Source organism: Pseudonaja textilis, chromosome 13, assembly GCF_049901715.1.
Source record: "Pseudonaja textilis isolate UNSWEBS1 chromosome 13, rPseTex1.2, whole genome shotgun sequence".
In the NCBI taxonomy this organism is placed as follows: domain Eukaryota; kingdom Metazoa; phylum Chordata; class Lepidosauria; order Squamata; family Elapidae; genus Pseudonaja; species Pseudonaja textilis.
The window spans coordinates 18,238,135-18,263,540 of NC_142002.1; the positions used below are offsets into that span (position 1 = coordinate 18,238,135).

The 25,406-nt window shown below is 39.7% G+C and overlaps 2 protein-coding genes across 4 annotated transcripts; one reads left to right on the forward strand and one right to left on the reverse strand.

Annotated features, from left to right (window-relative positions):
* Positions 1-1,125: 1,125 nt before the first annotated feature.
* On the forward strand, positions 1,126-18,861 carry CHRNA5 (cholinergic receptor nicotinic alpha 5 subunit). 3 transcript variants are annotated; one of them, XM_087941575.1, is made up of 8 exons: positions 1,222-1,344; positions 6,193-6,344; positions 7,255-7,299; positions 7,690-7,799; positions 8,534-9,368; positions 10,278-10,307; positions 18,420-18,611; positions 18,700-18,861. In XM_087941575.1, the coding sequence occupies exons 1-8, from the start codon at positions 1,266-1,268 to the stop codon at positions 18,706-18,708; spliced, it is 1,452 nt and encodes a 483-aa protein (XP_087797701.1). In that variant the 5' UTR covers positions 1,222-1,265; the 3' UTR covers positions 18,709-18,861. The 3 variants fall into 3 exon arrangements, with proteins under 3 accessions (XP_026565413.2, XP_087797701.1, XP_087797700.1); XM_087941574.1 differs by having other exon boundaries at positions 18,420-18,861; XM_026709628.2 differs by lacking the exons at positions 18,420-18,611; positions 18,700-18,861 and having other exon boundaries at positions 1,126-1,344; positions 10,278-12,821.
* Positions 14,194-25,373, reverse strand: CHRNA3 (cholinergic receptor nicotinic alpha 3 subunit). The gene is made up of 6 exons (XM_087941573.1): positions 25,010-25,373; positions 19,767-19,906; positions 19,511-19,555; positions 17,804-17,913; positions 15,323-16,343; positions 14,194-14,388 (listed from the first exon to the last, which is right to left on the reverse strand). Exons 1-6 carry the CDS (start codon positions 25,122-25,124, stop codon positions 14,260-14,262), a joined length of 1,560 nt encoding a protein of 519 aa, XP_087797699.1. The 5' UTR covers positions 25,125-25,373; the 3' UTR covers positions 14,194-14,259.
* Between the last annotated feature and the right edge of the window lie 33 nt (positions 25,374-25,406).

Here is a 25,406-nt window from a genome sequence, read left to right on the forward strand (position 1 = left end):
ACGTTTTGTTTTATCTTGCTACTTGGGGTACTGAGTGTAAATGAGGATGTATACTTAGAAATGTGCACGATGGCTTAAGGAGTTTTCTGTCATTGCTGGAATGTTTTTAATTACAGCGTTCAGGAAAGCTTGCTTACATGCAAAAAGAGGGAAAAAAGCCTTCGCGAAATAATACAATTTAGCACTTTGCCAACAGTTTTTCAAGGCCAGCTGCTACACAATTGCAGCCGTGTCTGGATTGATAGCAAGACAGCGTCCTGGGAAAACAGTGCTTCACTGTTTATTAATTTTTCAACTGCTTTTGGCAGAGCATAGCTCAACACTATGCTGGTTAAAACTTTGGATTTTACCAGGGTGAAAAGTAGAAAAAAGGAAGCAAGGTACAGGGAATCCTGGACTTAAACGACCATTTGCAACCACAATTGTATTGCTAAGCGAAGTGACTTTTAAGTGAGTAACATCCAGTTTCACAACTTTTTTTTTGCCGTGGTCAGTAAACAGATTGCTACAGTTGCTAAGCACATGGTCATTAAGTGAATCTGTCCCCATTGACTGCTTATCCAGAGTTGGCTGGGAAGATTTCAAATGGCAATCACACAACTCTGGAATGTTGCAACCATGATGTGATTGTAGGGATGCTGTAAGGTCGTAAGTCCAAGGATGGAACCAGTCGTAAACTGCTTTTTTCAGTGCCACTGTTACTAAATGGGAAACATTTCTTGCATTCTACAAAAGGCAACCCACCTAAAAGCCATCAGTAATCCGGGAAGACGGTTTTATTTCTTTATTTAAAATACAGTTTTATTTATTTCATTTATTTGTGTCCCGCCTTTATCATTTTTGTGGATAACTGAGCTATTGTGTCCTAGCTTTCTTTGACACCCTTCACAACAACCCCGTGAGGTAGGCCAATGGGTTTTTTTTGACAGCATGGAGCAAAGTTTTCAGTTCCCTCAAACTCGGCCCTTCCTACTTCAGGGCCAGCACCTTCGCCCCTCCGAGGGAGGGGAGCCTACAACTCCCATGAGCCCCTCAGCTGAGAACGGAGCTGAGAGGCTGCCGGGAGTCGTAGGCCAATCCCAGCTGTGGGGGGGGAGTGGCCTCGCGGCTTTCCCGCCCTTTCTTAGCCATGGGGAGGGCGGAGCTTCGGCAGCTAAGCGGCAACCCGGCGGGCTTTCCCGGCTGAGGCGCGTCTGAGGAGAAGCTCCGTTCCTTCCTCCTCCTCCTCCTCCTCCTCCAGCGGCCGCTTTCCCCGCGCGGGGGCCATGGCCAGGGCTCCCCTCCTGCTGCTCCTGCTGCTCCTCCTCTCCGCCGGCCACGGAGCCTCCGGCGCCCGTTTTCTGGGTAACCGCGGAAACACGCGTCAAGCCCGCGCTCGTGGGAATGCCCCGGGACCCGCGTCACGCGCCTGGCCCGCTGAGTCCAAGAAGAGCGCGCGAGGAAGGCGGTTATCGGGGAGCGGGGGGGGGGTGGAAATCCACCCAGCCAACCTGAGAAACCCGGGGTCCCCCCCAGTCCTAATAAATAGGAATTAACTGTCACGGAGGCTGAGGGGGGGCGAATACGGTCCAACTTTTGCTGAGTTTTGCTGCATGAAATAGAAACTCTAAAAGGGAGTCTGTCTGTTGGCTGTTGGGGGCGGGTGTTGTACCTGGGGGAGCGATGTTGGATTTATTTATTAAAAGTATTTATAAACTGCTTCCCCTCACAAAGTAGCCCTGAGGTTGATTTGGGGGGGGGGGTGTTGAGGAGGCAGGTGTGCATGAGCATGCAAATGCATCCCTGCAGGGAGGGGTTGGAGGGGAGAGTGCATGAGTGTGCAAATCCATAGGTTTGTATGTGCACAGGGGGGAGAGACTTATATTCGTTATGAATCGTTTGCAGGTGTATGTATATCTATCTATATATCTATATATCTATATCTATATATATCTATATATATATATATATATATATATATATATATATATATATATATATATATATCTACACACACACACACACACACACCTGCAAACGATTCATAACGAATAACCTATGGATATATCATATGTACTTGCTTTATACATAGCATAACTGTTACAGATGGAATATTACTAATGAATTCAGTTATGTATGTCATGCCTCCCAAAATAACAATAGCAGAGTTATAAAGTAGTTAATAATCTATGTATCATCTAAATATCATATATGTACAACTATTATTATATCATTTATCTCCATTATCTATCTGTCTCATCTCCCTCCCTCCCTCTCTCTTTCTCTCTTTCTCTCTATATATCTGTCCATTTATCTATCATCTATCTATGTATCTATATCTATCTATATATATATATCGATTGCTGTCTTTGTCCATGTGTCCATCCATACTTACATACACACTATATCCATAGCTGTTGACTATGAGAGGGGTGGCAAATAAACTTCATCATAAATCAATAAAATAAAAATATGTGTGTCTAGTATTATATACAGGCTGCTTTTTCCTACTTCCATTCTGGACTTCTCTATTCGGAAAGCAACTTCCATTGTATTTCTCTGGGATTGCTGCCTCTGTTAAGTGGGTTAGGATGGGGGTGGGGGGGTGTATTATTACAGCCTTATTGTGCTGTCATATTGCAGGATTACTGTCCTTATCCTGATGACAAAAAAATTGCAACCTGATCTGTCCAGCCTCTTCCCTAAGAGACACTGTAATCTGTTTTTGTAAGACTTTGCGTCTGCATCTGGAAGACTTTGTCTAGAAGTGCAGGTTCAAACATTAATAACTGCAGTGGTTAACTGAAGGGCAGGGAGGGGACTTGCTACACTCCATTGTGCTGCATTGGTGAGAAGGAATGGGGGGAAAAAACCCACATACGGAAGGCAGGATGTAGCAAAGTATGTATTCATTCGTGCAGTAATCTGGTTTGCACAGGATAAACAAAAAAAAAATTAACCAAAAAAGGTTCTGATTCTCCCAACCTATCTTTAAATAGATATCTGCCAGCTGCTGCTCTTTACAGTTGTTCAAGAGCCCTCAAAAGAGTTCATCTCAACTTCATCTTTTCTAGCTTATTTTGCTCTGGCCGAAATAGACAAGCAGCAAAGGACGGTTTCTGTTTTTAACCAAGAGTCGTCACTGGATAAATAGTTTTTGTAGTGGAGATTTGAATGGTTAAGACTGCAGGGACATATTTTTGTCTTGGGGAGACATATTTTCAGCCTGACTTGAAGGAGAACTAAAGGTTTAGACATTATTTTTGTAACTCTGGGTGTGTAAAAGAGAAGCACAAGTTAGCAGAATGTCTTTAAGAGCTTTCCTCTTTATGTAATGAAAAGGGTTTTTGATAGATCCAGGTTGAACACATTTGCAGTTTGTTCTTTTTGTTTTTCAGAAGAAACTGAAAACGTTAAGGCAGTGCTTTTTTCCTGAATGTATATTATTCATACACACTTGGTTATTAGCTATCCAGTTCTGGATAGCTGCAATTTCATTGCCCTCTTCTAGTATCCTATGGCTATTGTTTTTCTCTCTAAAATTGGTTGTTCCTTCATATTTTGATATGCGAAAATATTGATTTAGTTATTCTAGGGGAAAACAGCTCTGGAAACACAACTTGGCATAAGATACCTAGTATGGATTATGTGACAAATTAGCATAAGATACCTGGTATGTATTATGTGGCAGTGTACAAAGGTGGTAGGATCACAGTTGAAGGTAATGAACAATTTTCTTCAGATAAGAACGTTTCCGGATGTATTGTTTGTGTTTGAACTGCCTGTTGTATCTGGTTAGTGGATAGACGTTTAATAAAAATAGAAAGTGGCATAGGTTTTTTTTAGTCCTAATGGCTGCAAAGGGGATTTTTCAGTCATCTTCCTTCTATGACAGATGGCATAGAAAAAAACTGCCTTGAACCATTTCTTTTAGATTTAGCTATTGTGAAGTGAAATGAAAAAACAATATGTGATACAGCTGGAGAACATCCAAGTTTATTGGCATAAAGTTAAACTAATGACTCAATTACTGCCATAATAGGTACACCATTGGAAGACCTGAAGGACCAAGTTGGGGACAGATTCTCCCAGAGAAAATCCATCTCTTGTCCTCGCTAAGAGCCAATCCCGACCCAATGGCACATAATCAGTTTTTAAAAATACAACCTAAGCAAAGGGCGAATTGTAATAGAATTGTTTCTAAATGCAATAATCAAGAAACATATTTGTGAACAGGACAGCCATCTTCTGTAATCAGAACAAGTTTTATTCTTTTAAACAGTTTGAATCACTATTTCAACGTTGAGATTAAAAAATAGTTTTATATTACTACAATTGAACCTTTCATCAGCTGAAAGCATAGTCTTAAGTGACAGGGCCCAAGTCCCTGTTTAGCCATAGGAAAGGTATGGCAGGATTTTCTCTGCTTCAGTAGCTGGAAAATAGGGCTGTGCATATAGAGTTCTCCACTCCTCTACTCATTGCAGAATACCTTATGCCACCAGACTCGACATTTTAAACCTAGAAAACCTACAACTACACCGCCTTCGGTCCAGTCTAAGTATAGTATATAAAATCATACATTGCAATGTCCTACCTGTCAATGAATACTTCAGCTTCAACCATAACAACACAAGAGCACACAATAGATACAAACTCAAGATAAACCGCACCAAACTCGATTGCAGGAAATACGACTTCAGCAACAGAGGGGTCAATGTCTGGAATACTCTACCTGACTCTGTGGTTTCTTCCCCAAACCCCAAAAACTTTAACCTTAGACTGTCTACTGTTGACCTCACCCCTTTCCTAAGAGGTCTGTAGGGAGCGTGCATAAGCGCACCAATGTGCCTACCTATTGTTTCTTTTCTTTTATTTTCTGATATGTATCCATGTATTCATAACTATGTTTTTACTTATACCTATTATCTTGTAAGCAATTGACAAAAATAAATAAATATAAATAAAAAAATAAAATATCTCCCAAAAGAAGTGCTCTGCAATGCATGAACCATCTCTTTTCACAGAGTTGCGGCTTCAGAATTGCTGCTAGCTATCTTCTGCAAGTGTATAGGCATTTTATTTCTTTTTTTTTTTCTTTGCAGCAAAAAAAGTTGACTGGGCAGTTGCAAATGATTTGCATAGCCCTATAAGTTAATTATCAATGCACATCATCTAATGAGTCTGAGAATAGCGTTTTACATTAAAGTGCCAGAATAAGTATTTAAGTAAAATATAGGCGATTCAGCATGCTAGTAAATCCGAAATGGTTTCTTTGTTCTTCATTAAACAATTTTAAAATGACTTTGAATTGTTCTATTTTAAAATATGAGTTCACAGGCTGTTTCATGATATTTAAGGTACAAAAATACAGTACTCTGTAATGAAAGTAACAATATTTTATATTCCTCTCACAAAATGTTAAACAATACAGTTTATTAACTTTGGGAGCACTTGTATACATAAATATCTCTTTTCCATTCCTTGTAATATTTTCAATAGGATAGAGAGAGCAATGAATATGTCACTTTTAGTTCTCCAGAAATGAACTTCAGTACAATACGTGAAATATGTTGGCAATTGCTGTGAAAGCAAATATTGAGTTTTTTAAATGGAAGAAGGGTAATGCAGTGTTACCGATACTGAAAATTATTCTTGCATAAGTTCAATACCATCACAAATGAAATCTAATAGCCTACGATACTTACAGCATGGAGCCTGGAGGCTTGATTTACATATCTATTTACATAAATTGTCAATTTGTATTCATGCCAATAAATCTATAGACTAATCAAACTATAAATAAGTAGAAATGCATGGTTCCATATTTTCTACTTTTTTCGTCCTCAATTCTTCATCTTCAATTTACCACTAGATTCTGGGATTGGTTACTTAAATATAACATTCATTCCCCCACTGTGAAACTTAACTTTGAGATACCTCTCCCAATTATGTTTTACATTTTCAGTGGTCATTACCATCCAATTTAACTTGGTTGACAATGTCAGAAGCTAAATCTGCAGAGTAAGAGGGTTACTTGACCTGTTCTTTTATTCCCTCTGGGTTTAAACAGAAGGAAACTGTAGCTTTCCGTGATGCTTAACTTTATGGCAAACTTCCTCTGTTGTGACATGGGCAATTACACAAGTTAAATATTAAATATTTTTCTAGATTTTTTGAAAAAGTAAAATGTCATTGTCATCTTTTGTGCAGGTACATCTGAACCTTCTTTCCTTGCTAAAAGTGAAGACCATTTATTTAAATATTTATTTGAAGACTATGAACGATGGGTTCGTCCAGTCGAGCACTTCAATGATACCATCAAAGTGAAATTTGGTCTTGCAATTTCCCAGTTGGTGGATGTGGTATGTTAGGAAACTGATACATTTTAAAATTCAAATGACCTGAAGTCATACAGCATGTTGCCTGGTTTGTAGAATTTCTGCCATATTTCTGAAATATAATTTGGCCTTAATAATTATAAGTATACTTTGTACTCAAGATATAGGAGAAATTACTTGCAAGTAATAATAGTAGTATGATTCCAGGGTAGGTGGAGACTGGAATTCCTCTCTGACCCTAAATAACCGCTTTGTTTAATCAGAGGACACGTTAAGTGAAAGTGTGATAGACTACCAATATGTTTTACAACATCAGGTGAATTTTTTTTTAAAAAAACCTTGTACCTCTGAGTCTGCAAGACACAAAAAAGAGTCTGTCTTTTCTTTTAACTAACATAAAAAGTTTCTCTGCTATTCCTACTAGCAATAGCAATGATAACATTTTTGGTGCTCTTGAGTATTTGGTGCCTTACAGCCATCGGATTGTTCCACTATTGTTGGGCAGCAGTCGTCCTAGTGGGGAGGAGATCTCAAGTGGGAAATTAGGCGGGACCCTAAATAAGCACAATAGGGCAAGGTATGACACCTCCTCCCTCCCAACGCCTTTGAGCCTTATCTAGTCTTTCACGGGCAAACGCTGTTAGTTTGGGGAGATTCTGTGAAATAGGCATAGAACAATAAAGTAGCCTGTTTGAACCCTAAAGTAACCTGTTTGAACCCTGGGTCTGGTTGTTCATGTCTGACAGTTATTAGGTAAATGAAATTCAAGTGTCAGCTGTTTCGTTACGTCTTCAAGGGGCACATTGGAAAGCATCTATTTAGGAGGGGGAAGTTACCAGAAGTCTTGCCAAAGTCCAGTTCAGATGCTGAAGCACTGCCTGGCTCTCACTTTCTAAAACCTTTGATTATATCTAATATACTTTTCCTCCAATAGGATGAAAAAAATCAGTTGATGACCACAAATGTTTGGCTGAAGCAGGTGAGTCCTGGTTGAAAAATCTTTTGAGTGGCACTCTTCATAATATTGGGGGATTGATGATTCATGCCCTTGGGTTGCATCTCCAGGGAAGACACAGAGAAAAGAGAGAGATCAGGATTCTCTATCGATCCTAAATGATTTACAGTAAATTGGCAAGGGATTCGAAGTAGCGAGATAGTTTTCCAGAAATATTAGAATCAGAAAACATTCCTGTGCAAGTGAACATGAGTCCAGTCAGTTTATCAAAAGTAAGAAGCAAAAAATACAAAACAAATATGTTTTGAAGCAAGGTAGCAACTTTAATAGTAACATACTAAACATTTCAGTTGTTGCTTTCTGGCTGTTTCAAGTTCAAGATAAAATTGAAGAAAAGTCTGTATTCCTTTGCAGGAATGGGTTGATGCAAAGCTGAAGTGGGATCCCAAGGACTATGCAGGAATAACATCTATCCGTGTCCCTTCAGCTTCACTATGGATTCCAGACATTGTCCTATATGACAAGTAAGCGTTTCAGTTTTTAACTTATATTAAACGGCCATATAGACTTGAAGAGAATGTGAAAAAAAAACAGGCTGAAAAGGCCTGGAGAGGTAGTGAAATAAAAGGGTTTGGTGCCCCCTTCAATCTCCCAATTTCCCAAGCAAGAAGACCCACATGATTGCAGAGAGTTCTTACCCAGAAGGAATTAAGAACCAGGAGCATTCATGCCCCTTAATATCATATCTTCACTCGTAGACTCTAGAAAAAAATGAACAAGAAGGAGCAGAAAAGATGCTCTGCACATTCCTCAGAGATTGCATTCAGAGCAGTGGTAGAAGATAATTGGGTCCTCATTTGAGGATCTCATCTTGTTAAGAAGTGCAGTGCCTCATTAAGTTATACTCTGTTTTATTTTTTTACTTGTCGGAGAAGAAAGTTTTTATAGAAGGGTGGGCATGTCTGCAAAAAAAAATTCCAGCTATTTTCTAAGAGCATCGTGTAGCCATCATTCAAAATCCTGATTTTACTCATTCATTAGCTCCTTATCCCTTTGTTCAAAATTGAATTCATAATTTGAATTGCGGATGGACCACGCCCTTCAGGGGACATCTAACTCTTTCTTCTTCTTTTTTTTGTCTGTAAAGGATTACACAATTTCAAAATAATTTTACGCTGGAAAAAGTTCATAACACTTAGCTTTTTGTGGAAAAACCATACCTTGCACCTTTCGTAACCCTTTGCTGATATTCTTTCAGTGCAGATGGTCATTTTGAAGGAACCTCCACAAAGGCCATAGTGAAGCACGATGGCACTGTTGTTTGGACCCCACCTGCGAACTATAAAAGCTCTTGCACCATTGACGTCACTTATTTTCCATTTGACCTCCAGAACTGCTCCATGAAGTTTGGCTCGTGGACATACGATGGTTCTCAGGTGGATATAATCCTTGTGGATGAAGAAGTAGACAAAAGAGATTTCTTTGATAATGGAGAATGGGAAATAGTAACGGCAACAGGTATCAGAAGGAACAGAACGGATGGAAGCTGCTGGTACCCCTTTATTACCTACTCATTTATCATTAGGCGCTTGCCTCTCTTTTATACACTCTTCCTCATTATTCCATGCATCGGGCTGTCTTTCTTAACCATCCTTGTCTTCTATCTTCCCGCCTACGAAGGTGAGAAAATCTGTCTCTGCACTTCCGTTCTGGTCTCGCTCACCGTCTTCCTTCTAGTCATAGAAGAAATTATTCCCTCTTCTTCTAAAGTCATACCTCTGATTGGCGAGTACTTGGTCTTCACCATGATTTTTGTGACGTTATCTATAGTAATCACGGTCTTTGCTATTAACGTTCATCATCGATCCTTGTCGACGCACAACGTGATGGCGCCCTGGGTCCGCAAAATATTTCTTCACAAGCTTCCCAAACTGCTTTGTATGAGAAGTCACATCGATAGGTACTCGGTACCAAAGGAAGAAGAGACCACGGGCACGCAGGGATCCAAGGAATCTAGGAATACTTTGGAAGCAGCCTTAAATTCTGTCCGGTACATTATAAGACACATTGTCAAAGAGAATGAAGTTCATGAGGTGTGTGTTCTGGTCGTGTTGCACTCAATGGCTGAGTTGAACATAATAGACAAGGTTATGCAGTAGAACCTCCGTCTGGAGCCTTTGGTGCTTTATGAGCTTGGTTGTTTGTTTGCGGACATTTCATTACCCAACTAGATAGCATCATCAGTGCTCTGACGATGTTAACAGTGATGATCTCATAGTGATGGTATAACCTAGTTGGCTCATGAAATGTCTACAAGAAAACAACCAAACTCTCAGAGCATCAAAGACTCCATAGTTCAACCCCAAGCTACAGGAAGAAAGAGCCTTAATTATTTGGTTGATTTCAGATGCTGTACTGTTTTTTTAATGTCTCTGAGAGAAAGGGAAGTCTTAGTTGTGTTGATGGAAACAATCCCTTCAGTAGCAACCTAGCAATATCTAAACCACTGAATAGTTTTTGTCATATCTTACTATCGTTTGAGTGATGGGTATTATATGAAGAACTTGATCTCTTGTTTTGGATCAAGATAGTGAAAATTTTGGATCAATAGCATGCTAAAAAATAGAGAATCGTTTTCTATCTCCTACAGTGACTCATGTTTGTCTGTGACCCACTTTTTCCCTAGTTTGTATAAAAAGTATGATTCAAGCCTTAACAAGCACACATATTTTTAAATAGACTGGGAATTTTTAATTCCGTGATAAAATTCCGTTTCAGTAATTATTACTATTCAGTTTAATAAGTAAAATCTACAGTAGGGAATACCTATAATAACAATGGTTTATTTAGTTCCAGTTTGTATCCTTTCTATTTATTATGCTGTGGCTTTTGTGTATATTCGTTGTTGCCTCTGACTGCTTTGTTGTTTTCTAGGGACTAAACTTAGAACCAAATGCTTAAGGAAAGTTACTGACTTTTTTTTTCCCCTTCTTTTTTTTTAGGTTGTGGATGACTGGAAATTTATAGCTCAGGTGCTTGACCGTGTGTTCCTGTGGCTGTTCTTTCTGGTTGCAGTTACTGGATCCCTGACCCTATTTCTTCCTGTAATTCATAAATGGGCAAGCAAAATAGTACCAGTCCATGCTGGGATTGTTAATAAATAAGTTAATACATCATAAATAAGATTGTTAATAACTAAGTGTGTGAGCAGGGGCAGAGTTCTAACAGTGTTTCTAAGGAATACTGATTCCTATATATATATATTAGTACTTTCAAAACTAAATGAAATGTCTGAGAATGCAATTGGGAGGGGAAAAAATTAACCAGGAAAATTGTAAGATAGATTTTCCTCCCCCTTAATTATAGCCTACTTGGATGCCATCAGCATTCTAAGATTATTTGCAGATTATTATAGCAAAAAGCATTAACATTACTTTAACATTTAAGGTGTCTAGGATGCCCATCACAAAAACGGCTGCAGCCGTGGATGAGAAGTTTTGTCAAGGGTCAGATGCCCAGGCAGTTGGTTCTTCTGGATCCAGAGACAATGAGCACACCAACAAATAAAGAGATTTTTTTAAAGTTTTTATTATTAAGCAAACAAATTTTAAAACCTAACGTAAAAAGCATACCTACCAAGCAAGGTGATACCGAAATCTCTTGCAAGCTGTCAGGACCTCCTTAATAACGATAGCACAGATGCCCCACAGAGCCCATGCCAGGGTCTCCGTAGAAGCTCTCAACTTAAAAGACAGTACTAGGGTTTTTATTAAAAGTTGGCACCATGACTTCATGGCTCCGTTTCTGTAGTCACAAGGCTGCAAGAGCTGACTCTGGCTAGGTGGCACATCACTCAAAACTCTTGAGATTTTCACAGATTAAAAAAAAGAAAAAAACCTTTGTACTATGAAGATTCAACAGCCCCCTTTTGCCTTCATGCAATAAACAAAAGGGTTTGTTTTTTTAAGCACATTAGCTCAGAATGAGCTCTGAACTTTTAGACCAGGGATGTCCAACTTTGGCAACTTTAAGACTGAACTTCAATTTCTGGCATTCCCCATCCAGCTGGCTGGACTTCTGGGAGTTGCATTCCATGGGGTCTTAAATTTGCCAAGCTTGGACACCCCTTAGACTTTTCTTAATGTGACGGAATCTCTTATTGAATCTCTTACACCTTACAAAATTGTCCACAAATCTCCATCTTATGCGTAAAATATTATTATGTGTTCTTTCCATACATCTTTACGGCTGGTGTCCATGTATTTATGCCATACGCTAAACAGATGTGAAGGAGAAATCAAAATATGCCGCTAAACTCCTCAAAGTACAACGGTCTTGTGCAAGGCCACTACCAAGGAATACAGAACGTTTTAGATTTTTTTAGTCTGTTCATGTGACATGTAAGTAATCCTTGTAGCAGGTGAGGGCTCTGTCTCTCACTCTTATGATTCCCAGACTGTCACTCAGAATTAAGCTCCATTTGCCAAGGAACCAGATAGAGTGCGAAGGGTGAAAAGTATAAGGCAGCACAGAAAGTAATAAAATATGCAAGTACACCATGGAGTGTTCTGGACTTCCTAATGCAATTTCCCTTCTAAATAATCCCAATTTTTATTGTGCTGTGATAACACAATAACAGCGAGGACAATTAACCAGTGGAACAACTTGCCACCAGAAGTTGTGGGTGCTTCATCACTGGAGGTTTTTAAGAAGAGACTGGACAATCTCTTGTCTGAAATGTATAGGGCCTCCTGCTTGAGCAGAGGGCTGGACTAGAAGACCTCCAAGGCACCTCCCAGTTGATTCTAACCAAAGAATCTGAAGTCTGCTAGGAATTTCTGAGATTGTAAGAAAGTAAAGGCACCTTCCAATCCGTCTCAACTCTCACGCAGTTTTCTTCTGAGCCTTAGCGGAGCAATTCATTATTCTTTTCTTAGAAGATTTTGTTTGACTTCACAGTCTAATCCACTTGTTGAAAAAGATGGGCTGATTATAGAAGTTGCATATGAAGTATCTGGGGCATGCTCCTTCATACATTTTTCATTAGGCACAAATGCCTTCCATGTTCTGTGAAGAAAATCTGTGCTATATATATGTGTAGCCCTCAAATTAGAATCCACAGTCGAATCATGGAATGAAAAATATGCTACAGCAAAGGTAGAATCAGTAGAGATGATTTTAATATTATCTAAACACACTTTTAGAGAGATGGTAGACAGTTGGAAACCTTTTGGGTCAATTACACAATAGTGCAGAAACGGATGTTTACGATGATATGAGCTGGAGTACTTCATCGTTCTAGTTGTATTTTGCGTATAGCTGGGAATTTTTTTAAAAAAAAAATTTAAATCAGATTTTTAGATTTTAGAAGTGTACGCTGAATGCGCTTTAAGGTTGATAATTATAGACAAATTAAACTTTGCATTTGATACTTGCTGTTTGTTATTTAGTTTGTAAATCTGAGGGAAATTTTTAAATTATATAATGTATTTCATTAGAAAGCCATCATTTGGAAAGTGGGTTAATTAAAGATTTCTTAATATTTATCTGCATTGCTTAGGGGGTTTTGTGTCTTCCTCTCAGCCTTTTCAATATAAGTAGTCGAGATTTGTTGGCTTTAGTGGAAAAATCATTCCTGGTCTTTTCATTTGATTTAGCTTCCTTGAGACTGGAAGCTGAAAACCAATGCTTACTATCATTTTATTTTCATTTGTCTGCTGCAATATCCCACGTTAATAAACAATTCTCCAAATCCTTATAAATATTCCCTTTTCCTTCTAATTTCCTTCTCAAAGATTTATTTGAAGCCCTTGGCCAAATCCCTCAGTTTGACTTGGTACTGTTAAAATGGACAGGCATATTGATGAAAGAGAATATTTATAGTTCAGGATTGAAATGTGGGGTCAGGGCTGGCATATAGTAATCCAATATATTTTATATACTAGTGGCAACTTGCCCTGTCAGTGTTGGTGGGAGCAGTCTTGATGATTCCTTAATTAGGCTGTCATTTTTTTCTGAGTTAACTACCCAACTAAAATGAGAGCAAACTCCGTAAGGATGATGTTACCTTGTTTGGTAATGAAACGTCTGCAAGAAAACAACCCAGCTCAGGAAGCCCCAAGAACCCTATGGATGTACATATGCTTCCTCTGGTTTCTTCTGTTTCTCTCCCACACAAAGAGAGACTTTTTTCTGCTTTATCTCCATTTTAAAAAATAAACTCGTGGATTTCTGGGTGAGCAGGGAATCCGTGGTGGGTTGCAGCTAACCCTTCATTGTTAAGAAATGGCCTTTTCAAACGCAGCTTCTTAGAATCTGCATAAGTTCCTTTTAATTGTTCTCCTTGGCATAGCTGCGGCAGTTTGGTTTGCAAGTCTTGAAAGGCCACTTCAAGAGAACATTTTAAATTTGTGCAAATGCTTTTGTATAACAAAGATGATCTGTGGTGAGCAACCTCGGAGTTCGGCTTGTTCTAATCCATTATGCCTCAGATTCCAGTCATGCTAAATATTTCCAGCTTAGGCACTCAAGAAACTGATAGGTCTGTAGTTAGCTGGATCTGCTTGGTTTTCTCCCTTACATATTGGTACTGCTGCTGTCATCCTCTAGTAGTCCTTATAATATATTTGTTATCTGATTTTCATATTTGCCTCATTAAAATTGCAGGGAACTGCATTTCTGTATTAATGAGATGGTCTTGACTCTCCTTGTCCAAACTTCTGCAGAATAAATTAATGCTATTTTAAGGCTTAATCTGACAACCATAAAAATTCTCTCCCACTCTCAAAAAAAGGAAAAACCTAGACATAAAAATCCTTCAGTCTTATACAGTACCTCAAAATAATACATCAGTTGTTTTCTTTATCTTCTTCGGTATCTTTATTTTGGTACTCAGAGAAGTAGAAATAAGTAGTTCAACATCAGCGTAATGTGTTTAGACACCAAGAAGGGAAAAAAAGTCATTTTTTTGCGGTGTCACCTTGTTTAAACTTCATCTCTGATCAGCAGCGTTTGCAGGAACAATCCTGCTGTCCCCAAAATACACACGAGAGTAAATACCCACAGGAAAATACGATCAATTACCATGGCAACGTATTTCCAGTCATCTTGAGTCTGGAAGAAATAAGCAGAAAATTACATCAATTTTTGAATAATCTATTTTGTGGGCCTACTTTGTATATTTCAAAGCCATTGGTATAGTTGTCTTTGCAGAGAGTACAATAAATAGTTTCAAAACTAATACTTGTGGGGGTAGGGAGGAAAACTTAAGTGAAAAATAAACAAGTTTTTGTCTCCTGACTTTCTTCCTTGCTTAATTTTGGTTATCTTTGTAAGCCTGAAGGTGCACTTGATAAATATGGGAAGGTGAACTATTCCATGGAAATTGAACAGCGTTGAAATTACAGATGAGCTTGTAATTGTGGAAGATAGTTTGCAAAAATATTCTTCTTTGGTTCCAAATAAATATTCAGATCACTGTAAACTAACTTGATCTCTTTTTCACAAGGTTTGGTGAATAGATTACTCCCCTATTTCCCCTTGTAAAAAAAATAATCTGCCTTTCCTATTGTTTAAAAAAATGTGTATTTTTTATATTGGTTTCTGTGTCTTAAGCACTGTGACCTTTCCATCTTGCAAATCACAAATGCTCATCTTTATTGCCTTCAGAAGATCTAACAAGCTGTTCTGTTCTTGGATGCTTCCACAGGCACCTGGTAGAAAGTAGACATAGCACAAGACCTTGGTCAATCTGAGCAGATGTTACTTCGGTCTGGTCAGAAAATGACCAAAATGTGGATGTTGCAGAGCTATTAATTAACACCAAAGTTGTCCAATCTTGGCCACTTTAAGACTTGTGGACTTCAACTCCCAGAATTGGCTGAGGAATTCTGAGAGAAGTCCATAGGTCTTAAAGTGGCCATGGTTGGACACCCCTGGTTTACAGTACCAGGCACGTACCAGGCATGCTGGCAAGGCACCCCTGCCTTGCCAGCATGAGGCCACATCAAGTATGTTGTGTAACGTGGAAATTAAAATATATCCATACCTCCTTGGCTTTATTCTGCAGTTTCATGTTTTCGGCGATGTATTTGATGCTGTCCATCACATCTCTCATTTCTGGTGATATAAACGAAGATGGAAACAACGCTTCCATGGACTCAGAACTGGAGCTCTGCGTCAAGTTGCCAGGGGCAGCCTTCGAGTATGTTTTGTGTTCGTGCAGGCAACACGCGTGTGTAAACCCTTGGCATGAGAAGCAGTCTTGACAGTACCTGCTGTCAGGCATATGGATGAAGTTCAAAGGCGTCAGCTCTGCATGGGAAGAAGGCTTCGCTTTCTCGGGTCTGCCCTCCTCTTTGTTGCTGGGAGGCTGTGTCATGAACATGATGCGGGGGAGAAATTTGAGGAAAACCACCCTCACCCACTCCGGCATGGTGTGCGTCCTGGGAGTTCTGTAGTGGACGTTGAGCACAAAGACGGTGATGACGATGGAAAGAGTGACAAACAACATGGTGAAGAGGAGGTACTCTCCAATCAACGGAATCACCAGTGACGTGGACGGAATGGTCTCCGTTATGACCAGGAGGAAAACGGTCAAGGATAAGAGGACTGATATGCATAGAGTTATTTTCTCGCCGCAGTCCGACGGAAGGTAGAACACCAGCACAGTCAAGAAGGAAATCAGAAGGCACGGGATGATCATGTTGATGGTATAAAACAAGGGCAGACGCCTCATGTACAAAGAGTAGGTGATAGATGGATAGATGGCATCGCAGCAGTTGTAGCTGATGTCTTGCTTAAGGCCGGGGGCTTTGATAATGGCCCACTCTCCACTTTCCCAGTAATCCCTGAGGTTCATGGTGGAACTAACGAGCACTAAGTCGATATGAGTTTTATCGTGGGTCCAAGAGCCAAACTTCAAGGTGCAGTTCTGGTAGTCAAAGGGGAAGTAGGTCACGTCTATTTTACACGAGCTCTTAAATATGGCCGGAGGCATCCATGTGACGTTTCCAGTGTAATTGAGCACGGCTTTCGTTTTGTCGTCCACCTGGAAGTCTCCAATCGCACTGTCAAAAGACATTTTGAGATAACGGGTTGAGTATAGAATAGGTTCTGGCAGTTGGAATCGGTTATCAAAGTGACTGAGCAACTTATCCTGGGAAACTGTAGATGGAGAAGAAGAATCCTCAACAATAGCTCAGGCCTCAACTCAATGATGGGCACGTCTCCAGAGGGTCTCAGTCACCCAGGTCATGGTGACCCTCCCATACTACCACCTCTTAAAATACTAGACAACACAGTATCAACAGTAGAGACCTTCAAATTTCTAGGTTCTACTGTATCACATGACCTAAAATGGACACCTAATATCAAAAAAGCACAACAAAGAATGTTCTTTCAGCACCAACTCAGGAAGCTCAAACTGCCCAAGAAGCTGCTGATCCAGTTCTACAGATGAATGATTGAGTCTGTCATCTGCACCTCTAGAACGGTCTGGTTTGGTTCTGCCACCCAACAGGACAGACACAGGCTCCAGAGGATAATTAGGACTGTAGAAAAAATAATTACTATCCACCTGCCTTCAGTTGAGGACCTGTATACTGCACGAGTCAGAAAGAGGGCTGTGAAAATATCTACAGACCCGCTCACATCCCAGACATAAACTGTTTCAACTCCCACCCTCAAAACGACGCTATAGAGCCCTGCGCACCAGAACAACTAGACACAAGAACAGTTTTTTCCCGAAAGCCATCACTCTGCTAAACAAATAATTCCCTCAACACTCTTCAACTATTTACAAAGTGTACACTACTATTACTGTTAATCTTCTCATCACTCCTTATCACCCATCTCCTCCCACTTGTGACTGTAGGACTGTAATTTTGTCACTTGTATCCTTACAATTTATATTGACTGTTTCCTAATATGATTTGATTGTTGATTGTACCCTATGACTATCATTAAGTGTCGTACGTTATGATTCTTGATTCTTAACGAATGTACCTTTTCTTTTATGTATACTGAGAGTATTTACACCGACAAATTCCTTGTGTGTCCAATCCCACTTGGCCAATAAAGTATTCTACATTATACATTCTACACGGGTGTCCCAAAGGTGCAATTCGACTTTGTTTTTCCTTGAAGACGTTTCGCTTCTCATCCAAGAAGCTTCTTCGGTTCTGGCAGCACTTTTGGGTCAATACTGGGCAGCACAGAACAGGGCTCTCAAAAGTTGGTTGGCTGCAGCAGTCATATTTATCACTCCCTATTTGGTGATCGGGAACATGCTACTCATATAATTAAGTCATGCCTCCCCCACCCCCCCACACACAAAACACTCATGAAATAGCAGTTATTTCTTGGAAAATAATTCACGAAGACTTCCCCAAATAGTGAGATTTGATCAAGTACTGGGGCGTATTTTCCTTGGGAATTTTTGCAATAATCTCTCTGGGATAGTAACTAATTAGGGCTAGGTACGTTACAGGAAGAAAATTTAAGAAGAGGTCTAATTCCATAATCTTACTTGTTATATAACATGATATCGGGCTTCCAGATCCTATTTGATGGCACTCGGACATATTGCACGCCACCATACTTCTCTGGATCCCACCTGAGTTTGTAATCATTCCAAATCTGGTCAAAGAAAAAAAATTGAGATATTTCAGGTGGACCTGTTTCATTCAAAGGCTAACCCTTAAGCGAGAAGAGTCTTTTACAGCACCTTAAAAACAAGCAAGCATTCTACAGGTAGTTTTTGGACTTACGACCATTCATTTAACAATGGTTTGAAGTCACAACTTGACCTGGAAAAACTGCCTTACAACCTATCCTCCAAGTTAACAATGGTTCACTAATCCCAACACTCACATGATTATAATTCGGGTACTTGATAACCAAAGACATGGCTGGCTGGGGAATTCTGGGAGTTGAAATCCACATGTCTGCAAAGGGTCGAGAAACGTTGAGCTAGCTAGACACATTTCAAGAAGTGTGGACTTCAACTCCCAGAATTCCCCAGCCCCAGTTTATGACTCTAAAAGCTGAGCTGGCAAAAAGCCAGGCAGTAGACTTTTTTTAAAAAAAAAAACCATAATTTTCCCCAGGCTAATGGCAGATAGCGTGTTTGTTGCTTTTTACAGGCAGTAGCATTTCTGCAAGTTGCTGCAGAGAAAAAGTGGGCCAACCACACTGGGATTTGCTCCTTGCAAACGATATCCACCCCCTGTCCTGGATACCTCTTCAGACTGCAGCGTTCATCTGTTTCCGAAAAAAAGAAAAGAAGGGAAAAAAAAGCTTGCAGCAATGCATTAAGCAGTTCAGGAAGAGAATCGGTACAACTACAGTAGGGACCAGGTGGGCCTTTGAAAGAAGTGCATCCAATTATGAACACCTCTCTTTTTCTCTCTCTCTCCCTTTTAGTCTTTCTGAGAGGCCAGAAGACGCATGTTTGATAGAGAGAGGGGGGCTGTCTCTTGAACCCCAAACAGCTCTTCTGCAACCTTCCTTTCCTACTGCCTGCTGAAAAACCAAGACCGTCTCAACCTCCCAAGCAAAGGTGAGTGTGTTGTGATTTCTCTCTCCAAAAAATGTAACGCAAGCAGCCTCTTGTCTTACTTATCGCTTTAGAGCAGGGATGTCCAAACTTGGCCACTTTAAGACTTCAAACCCCAGAATTCTCCAGCCTGCTAGGGAATTCTGGAAATTGAAGTCCACAATTCTTAAAAGTTTCTAGCGGGTGTGTGTAAACTTGGCAAATTTAAGACCTGCAGATTTCAACTCCCCAAATTCCCCAGCCAGCCAGGTCATAAAAGCGGGTGTGTGACATGTCTCACTTAATGACTTATGACTGCTTAATGACAAATTTTCTGCCCCCTATTGTAGTCCTAAAACTAAGTGGAGGACTACTCTGTAGTTGTTAAATACAAAAAAAAAAAATCAATCTTGACCACTAGATGTCAGCAGTGTATTAAAAGCATGTTTTCTGAACTCTTGAATTTTCATTCCGAAACCATCAATTTCAGGTAAATAACTCTTATTTTTTTTATTTTAAAAATAAAAATACGTGTATCTGAATAAGTGATTGTGTGTTGTCAAAAAAACCCAGTTAAGAATCCTAAGTCTTGAAAAGTTGAAATGTCTTTCTAACACCACATTTCACTTTCTTCTTCTCCCCCAAATTCTTTTTAAACAAAATCTTTTGTTGTTGTTGTTGTTGTTGTTGTTGACTTACATGCTTCAGCCATAAATTAGTCTCCATAATCTGATTCACTTCATCCTGAGCAGGGGGGGAAAAAAAACAGGAACTGTATTTAAAACCTGAATTTAATAAAGCTCAGCTGAGCATCTGATCTGTTATCTGTTAAACTGTCATCTGTCATCTGTTATCGATTAAACTGGGGGTGGGGAAATGAAACAAAATACTGAGGATGCTCACCCAGATAAGAGATTTGAGATAAAGAAAAAGAGAAGGTTCTCCAGTTACTCACCACTTTGATCAGCTGAGATAAAGACACTTCAAACCAAACCATGACAGGGTCAGACACATTTTCAACAGGCCGGATGATTTTGTTATAACTGGCAAACAATTCCTTATAAAGCCGGTGTTCGTCATCGAAACAAAACATACCTGGAAAAAATATACTATAATTTTCCCTTGTATGGATCTGAGTACTAAGCCTGCTGAGAACTGGAACTGACCACTAAGGCCGGCTAGTGAATTCTGCTGTTAAAGCCTTAGTAAGGCCACGCCTAGAGTCCTGCATCCAGTTTTGGTCACCACACTATAAAAAAGGATGTTGAGACTCTAGAAAGAGTGCAGAGAAGAGCAACCAGGATGATGAGGGGACTGAAGACTCAAACATATGAAGAATGGTTGCAGAAACTGGGCATGAAGGATCAGGGGAGACAAGATAGCAGTCTCCCAATATTTGAGGGGCTGCCACAGAGAGGAGGAAGGGGGTCAAGCTATTTTCCAAGGCACACGAAGGCCAGACAAGGAATAATGGATGGAAACTGACCAAGGAGAGATTCAACCTGGAAATAAAGAGAATTTTTCTGACAGGGAGAACAATCAACCAGTGGAACAGAAGTTGCTTTCCGAAGTTGTGGGAGCTTCATCCCTGGAGGCTTTCAAGAAGAGACTGGACCAGAAATGGGGTAGGGTCTCCTGCTTGGGCGGGGGGTTGGACTAGATGACCTAAAAGGTCCCTTCCATCTCTGTTAATCTGTTTAATCTTTGTTGCTGTCTGAAAAGCAATTCTGTAGATTTTGGTCTTGTTTCTACACCACCTATGAACCATACCTGGTGTGCATGATGAGGGGTTTGAAAATACAGTACGGTACTTACAACAGTTCATTTAGTGACCGTTTCAAGTTACAATGGCACTGGAAGAAGTGATTTATGACCATTTTTCACACTTTATGACCATTGCATCATCCCCATGGTCACGTGATCAAAATTCGGCCATTTGGCCACTGACTCATAATTACGACGATTGCAGTGTCCTGGGGTCATGTGATCCCCTTTTGCGACCTTCCCACAAGCAAAGGTCACTAGGGGAACCCAGAGCCACTTAACGACCGCATGGCTAACTTCACCACCACGGCGATTCCCTTAACAACCGTGGCAAGAAAGGTCGTAAAATGGGGCAAAACTCACTTAACCAATATTTCACTTAGCAACAGAAATTTGGGGCTGGGTTATGGTCATAAGTCAAGGACTCGCCTTTTAAAGCCAGTGGCCCAGATTTTGGGTCATCCCTGGACTGTCCTGTGCATACAAGCAATTATTTTTGTCTTCTGCTATGCAGAAAAATCTGAATCAATTTGCCACCCCAGCTTTTCTTGGGGTTCCCTAAAACCATCCCTATCCCCATTACCAAAATATATCAGAGAGCAGATTGAGATCTAAAACAATAGTTGAGAGGTTTGTTTGAATTTTTTTAGTTATAAAAACCTAAAAGTAAAAGGGCCAATGTTAGCTTGGGCCAAAAATTTTGGACACAATATTGAGTTAGAAGATTGGGAAAAAAATGTGGAACAAAAATTATACTTTAACAAAATCCGCCCCACATAAAGAAAACCAATACTAGATGTTTTACCGCTGGCATTTAGCCCCAACAAGGCTTGCAGAGATGCATCCCAATCTAAACCCTAACTGTTGGAAAAGCAAACAAGCACAAGGTACTTTTTTCCATGTCTGGGTGGCTGGGCCCAGAAATTTTAAAATATTGGATTAAAATACAAAAATGCCTAAACGTAATCACCCACTGTCGAATAGAATTGAAGCCTGAATTATTTCTCCTGGGAATCATTAAGGGTAAATACCCCCAAAAGATTAAATATTTAACTATACATATTATTACGGCAGCAAGAATTGCACTAGGACAAGCTTGGAAAATGTCTAACATACCATCAGATTGTTTAATAATCCGAAAAAGTTTTTGAATATGCAGAAGCGGATAGACTCACCATAGATCTGAATAACAAGGAAGACCCGGAGTATTATGCAACTTGGAACAATTGGTATCAATGGATAGACAGTAGAAAAATGAAAGGTATAGGTTAAAAATAAGTTTACAAATGTTGTACTGTCAGAGAACGACGGAAAATTGTACCAACTTATTTTCTTTTTATAGATATATTCGTATTTTAGTATTTTAATTTCAATTGTTGAGAGATTATTATCTTGAAGGAATCTGGTAGCCTCTTTTAAAGACTAATAGATTTTATCCAACTTCGGGGACCTACATCGCCATCAGATGTACGGAATGACTGAAGTGAGGCGTGATTCCCCCAAAGTTGCTGCCTTTTAATAAATTGTGTGTGCCTGAAAAAGTGCTATGGATCGTCTCCTGATTTGGGGCTATTGTAGACTAACACAGCTGGCTTCCTCCCATTATCCAGAAGGAGGGAGTGATCCAATTTAATTTCCTTAATGTCGATGTGGCAGGCACAGAAATTTGCAATGTGTGTTTGAGAGATGGAATTAATGTGGACCTGCTGTCGTGGGCTGAGAAGTGTGGCGTTTGTGGGTTTTATTTTTGCTCTCCCTGGTAAATTGTAACCTTGGGGAAAAAAGCAATCTAATTAAAAAACAAACAAACCTTGGCAAAAACAGGCTAATTCGGCAAAATGGCATTTGTTTTGTGTTAGGTAAATGGCCTCGGTTTGGAATGGTACAACTCTATATTTGATCAATTTTATATCTAGCATTAGATTTTTTTTCTCTCGCATGAATGGGGCTCGCTTTATTGTTTCAAAAAATAAATTCATAATAATAAATAATACAACATTTTGCACTGTGCATCCTTGTATCAGTAGAAGGCCCTTATCATATGTGGAGCATAAACAGAAATGAAATGGTAGCTTGCCAATAGATAAAACGCCTTATGTAGATTTTCTCAAGCGGATGATAATCCATGAAACGATTCAAAGACCTCAATACTACAGACAGATATAGAGAAGTGATAAAGATGAGAGAGAAAGATGATATAATAAAGAGAGAGAGAGCGATCTGATAAAATGTGCATTAATACATACAGTATTAAAATATTTAACAGTTGTCCCTATACCACACCCAAACGGAAGTCCGAATCAAAATCCTCTTGCAAGCTGAGTTTGGAGTTATAACTGGAAGAAATTCGCTGAGGGGCGGGGAATGAGAAATCTAGGGCAGAAAGAAGGAAAAAAACGCACCAAAGAAGCAGGAAATATTCTTCATTTATACCACTGTCAAGATGGGAAGCTGTGGCATCGTTTTGATTATATACACCAAGCCCTGTATGTTGAATAAGGTGCCATTCTGGAAGGGAGAGAAAGAAGCTGCTTTTGGAAAGCAGGAAATGAAAAGGTCTTATACATGACCTCAGCTCTTTCGTGCTTCAAAAGATTCTGGAGAAAACTGGCCCAGACCAATCTGAAATTCCAAAGAATTTGAGTTGGTGGACTGATGGGAATTTATCTTCATCTCAAGATAATCATCTTCCTCTGTTCCTCGGAGGACGTTGGCACGAGCAAATAAGTCATTCAGGTTCAGGATAGAGCCTGGAAAGGGACCTTGGAGGTCTTCTAGTCCAGCCCCCTGCTCAATCAAGCAACCTTGTTCTTTTCCAGACAAGGGATTGTCCAGTCTTTGAAAAGAAAAAACTTCCAGCGAAGGAAGAATGCACAACTTCTGTTCCACCAGTTAATTGTTCTCACTTGTTTGGAAGTTTCTCCTTAATTCCAGGTTGCTTCTCTCCTCGGTTAGTTTCAAGGAGAGACTAATTATAATTACAATAATTGAAGACTTGGAAGTTATGACTGAAGATTTGACGGCTGGCATTTCTGAAACTTGGCTTTTGTTGAGGTTTTGCCATTTTTTGTTAAATGGCAGGACGCTGCACAGTCTTAGAAGCATTCGGTTGTTTCCAGGAGTTGAAACAAACTTAACAGCTATTATTAAGTCCTTTCATCAGGTGCTAAGAAATATTTGCATCCCAGTTTGGGCGAAGGAAAGAGGATTCTCATATCTCAAGGATCAAATGGAAGTATTAATCTTTGGATTAATATCATCCTAAATATTACATTGTTTTAGCCTTTAAGATTATTATTTTTATTCCACCCTTCTGATGCTGGTCTATGACCATAATAGATTTGATTTTTTTTGAATTTGAGCCTGCATTCGGCTATGCTTATTGGGCTTCTAATAGCACATTCTGTCTGGTCCACAATAATTTAAGAAGCAAAAGACAGTTTTATTAGACACTTCTATGCATTCTGTGTATAGCAGTGTTGAGCTTTCTCAGCTAAGCCAGACTACAAAAGAATTGTTTCGGGCGAATGGAATTTTCAGAGACTTTAAGGAGCTCAGTTTTTAATTCAAAAAGCTGTGTTAGGAAAATTTGAAGCAGCTCTTTCTCAGTAACTAATGCTTAAATTATAAACATAAAAATAGCCACATATTCATTTGGATAAAGTTGAACACCTAATACTGGCTAAGATGGAAGGGGGGAAAAGAAATAACCATTATTTAAAACTGCTTTAAAAATAAATGTATTTAACTTATCCTTAATGTTATATGCTACTGATAACTGACCCATATATTCTTCAAAGACAACCCTTTTAAGGGACTAAATAATCTATTTTCTTAAATAGAATTTTAACTTAAAAGTATCTTTACTAATAATCTTCAGGGACTCGTGAATATTAAACATTGTCTTTGACATAAAATGCTTTTTCATATTTGTCTTGTTTTTTCATACCTTTATTACTTTACCCATTGGATGGAGCTGAGCATTTACCGGCCAGATGTAAACTCTCAGCTCCATCAAGTGGGTAGAGAAATTCAAATATGATATTTCAAAAAAAATACAAACTACCGGATTACAGTGTTATAAAAAGGCAGAATTTCTATACCCAGCCAGTTTACCTGTGGAGTTTATTTGAAAGCTCTCCGTTCACTGCAATTACTTTATTGACTGGACTTCCTAACCAACATATTGTTGCTGAAATTTAAAGGTTAGCCATTTCAACGTCCAAAGCCAGTCCCTAAACATTTGCAAGAACTGTAAACTCTGATTTTTTCTTCAAGACAATAGGCAAAAGGGAAGAGAGAAACCCTGAACCACACACTACACCGATGCAAACCCTGTGCTTATTTCAATTAAAAGCTACCTCTAAGCTCTTGCGAACATCGTCCCCATCACCCAAACCACACAAAGAAGGCAAAGCCAGAAACCCTCCTCACCTTTCAAGAAGAAGAAGCAAAGCAATGCCATCAGCATGCCCGCCCGCCTCGCCATGGCGTTCTGAATTTGCCACTCAGCCGTAAACCTTCTGGAAACGAAGTCGGTGGGTGGCATTTTACCCGCCGGGGGGACTTTAAAGAGGGAAGGAAGGCTGAACTCGGCGGGAGGCACTCATTAGAAACGGGCAAAGCATCAGCAGTGGGAACAAGGTTAGCCGGCTCCTTCTTTCCTGTTTCTCTCTAACAGCCCTGCCCCTTTGCTCACAGCCCCAGCGATGGGTGGGCGCTGGTTATCCACATGGCTGCATGGTCAGAAAAGGAGAGGCAGACCCTGGGTGGCAGGGCAGGATTAAACCCATCCTCAGAATTCCATGCCAAAGTTTCCCCTCTTCTTCTT

What these genes read in the sequence shown, in the direction of transcription:
- CHRNA5 (XM_087941574.1), top strand. Translation starts at nt 1,266, where the DNA reads ATGGCCAGGGCTCCCCTCCTGCTGCTCCTGCTGCTCCTCCTCTCCGCC. An exon ending in TTTCCCAGTTGGTGGATGTG is followed by an intron (nt 6,345 to 7,254) that starts GTATGTTAGGAA and finishes TTCCTCCAATAG; the next exon opens with GATGAAAAAAATCAGTTGAT. An exon ending in AAGAGAATGAAGTTCATGAG is followed by an intron (nt 9,369 to 10,277) that starts GTGTGTGTTCTG and finishes CTTTTTTTTTAG; the next exon opens with GTTGTGGATGACTGGAAATT.
- CHRNA3 (XM_087941573.1), bottom strand. Translation starts at nt 25,124, where the DNA reads ATGCCACCCACCGACTTCGTTTCCAGAAGGTTTACGGCTGAGTGGCAA. An exon ending in TATCTCAGCTGATCAAAGTG is followed by an intron (nt 19,556 to 19,766) that starts GTGAGTAACTGG and finishes CCCCCTGCTCAG; the next exon opens with GATGAAGTGAATCAGATTAT. An exon ending in GATATCATGTTATATAACAA is followed by an intron (nt 16,344 to 17,803) that starts GTAAGATTATGG and finishes GTCTTTTGACAG; the next exon opens with TGCGATTGGAGACTTCCAGG.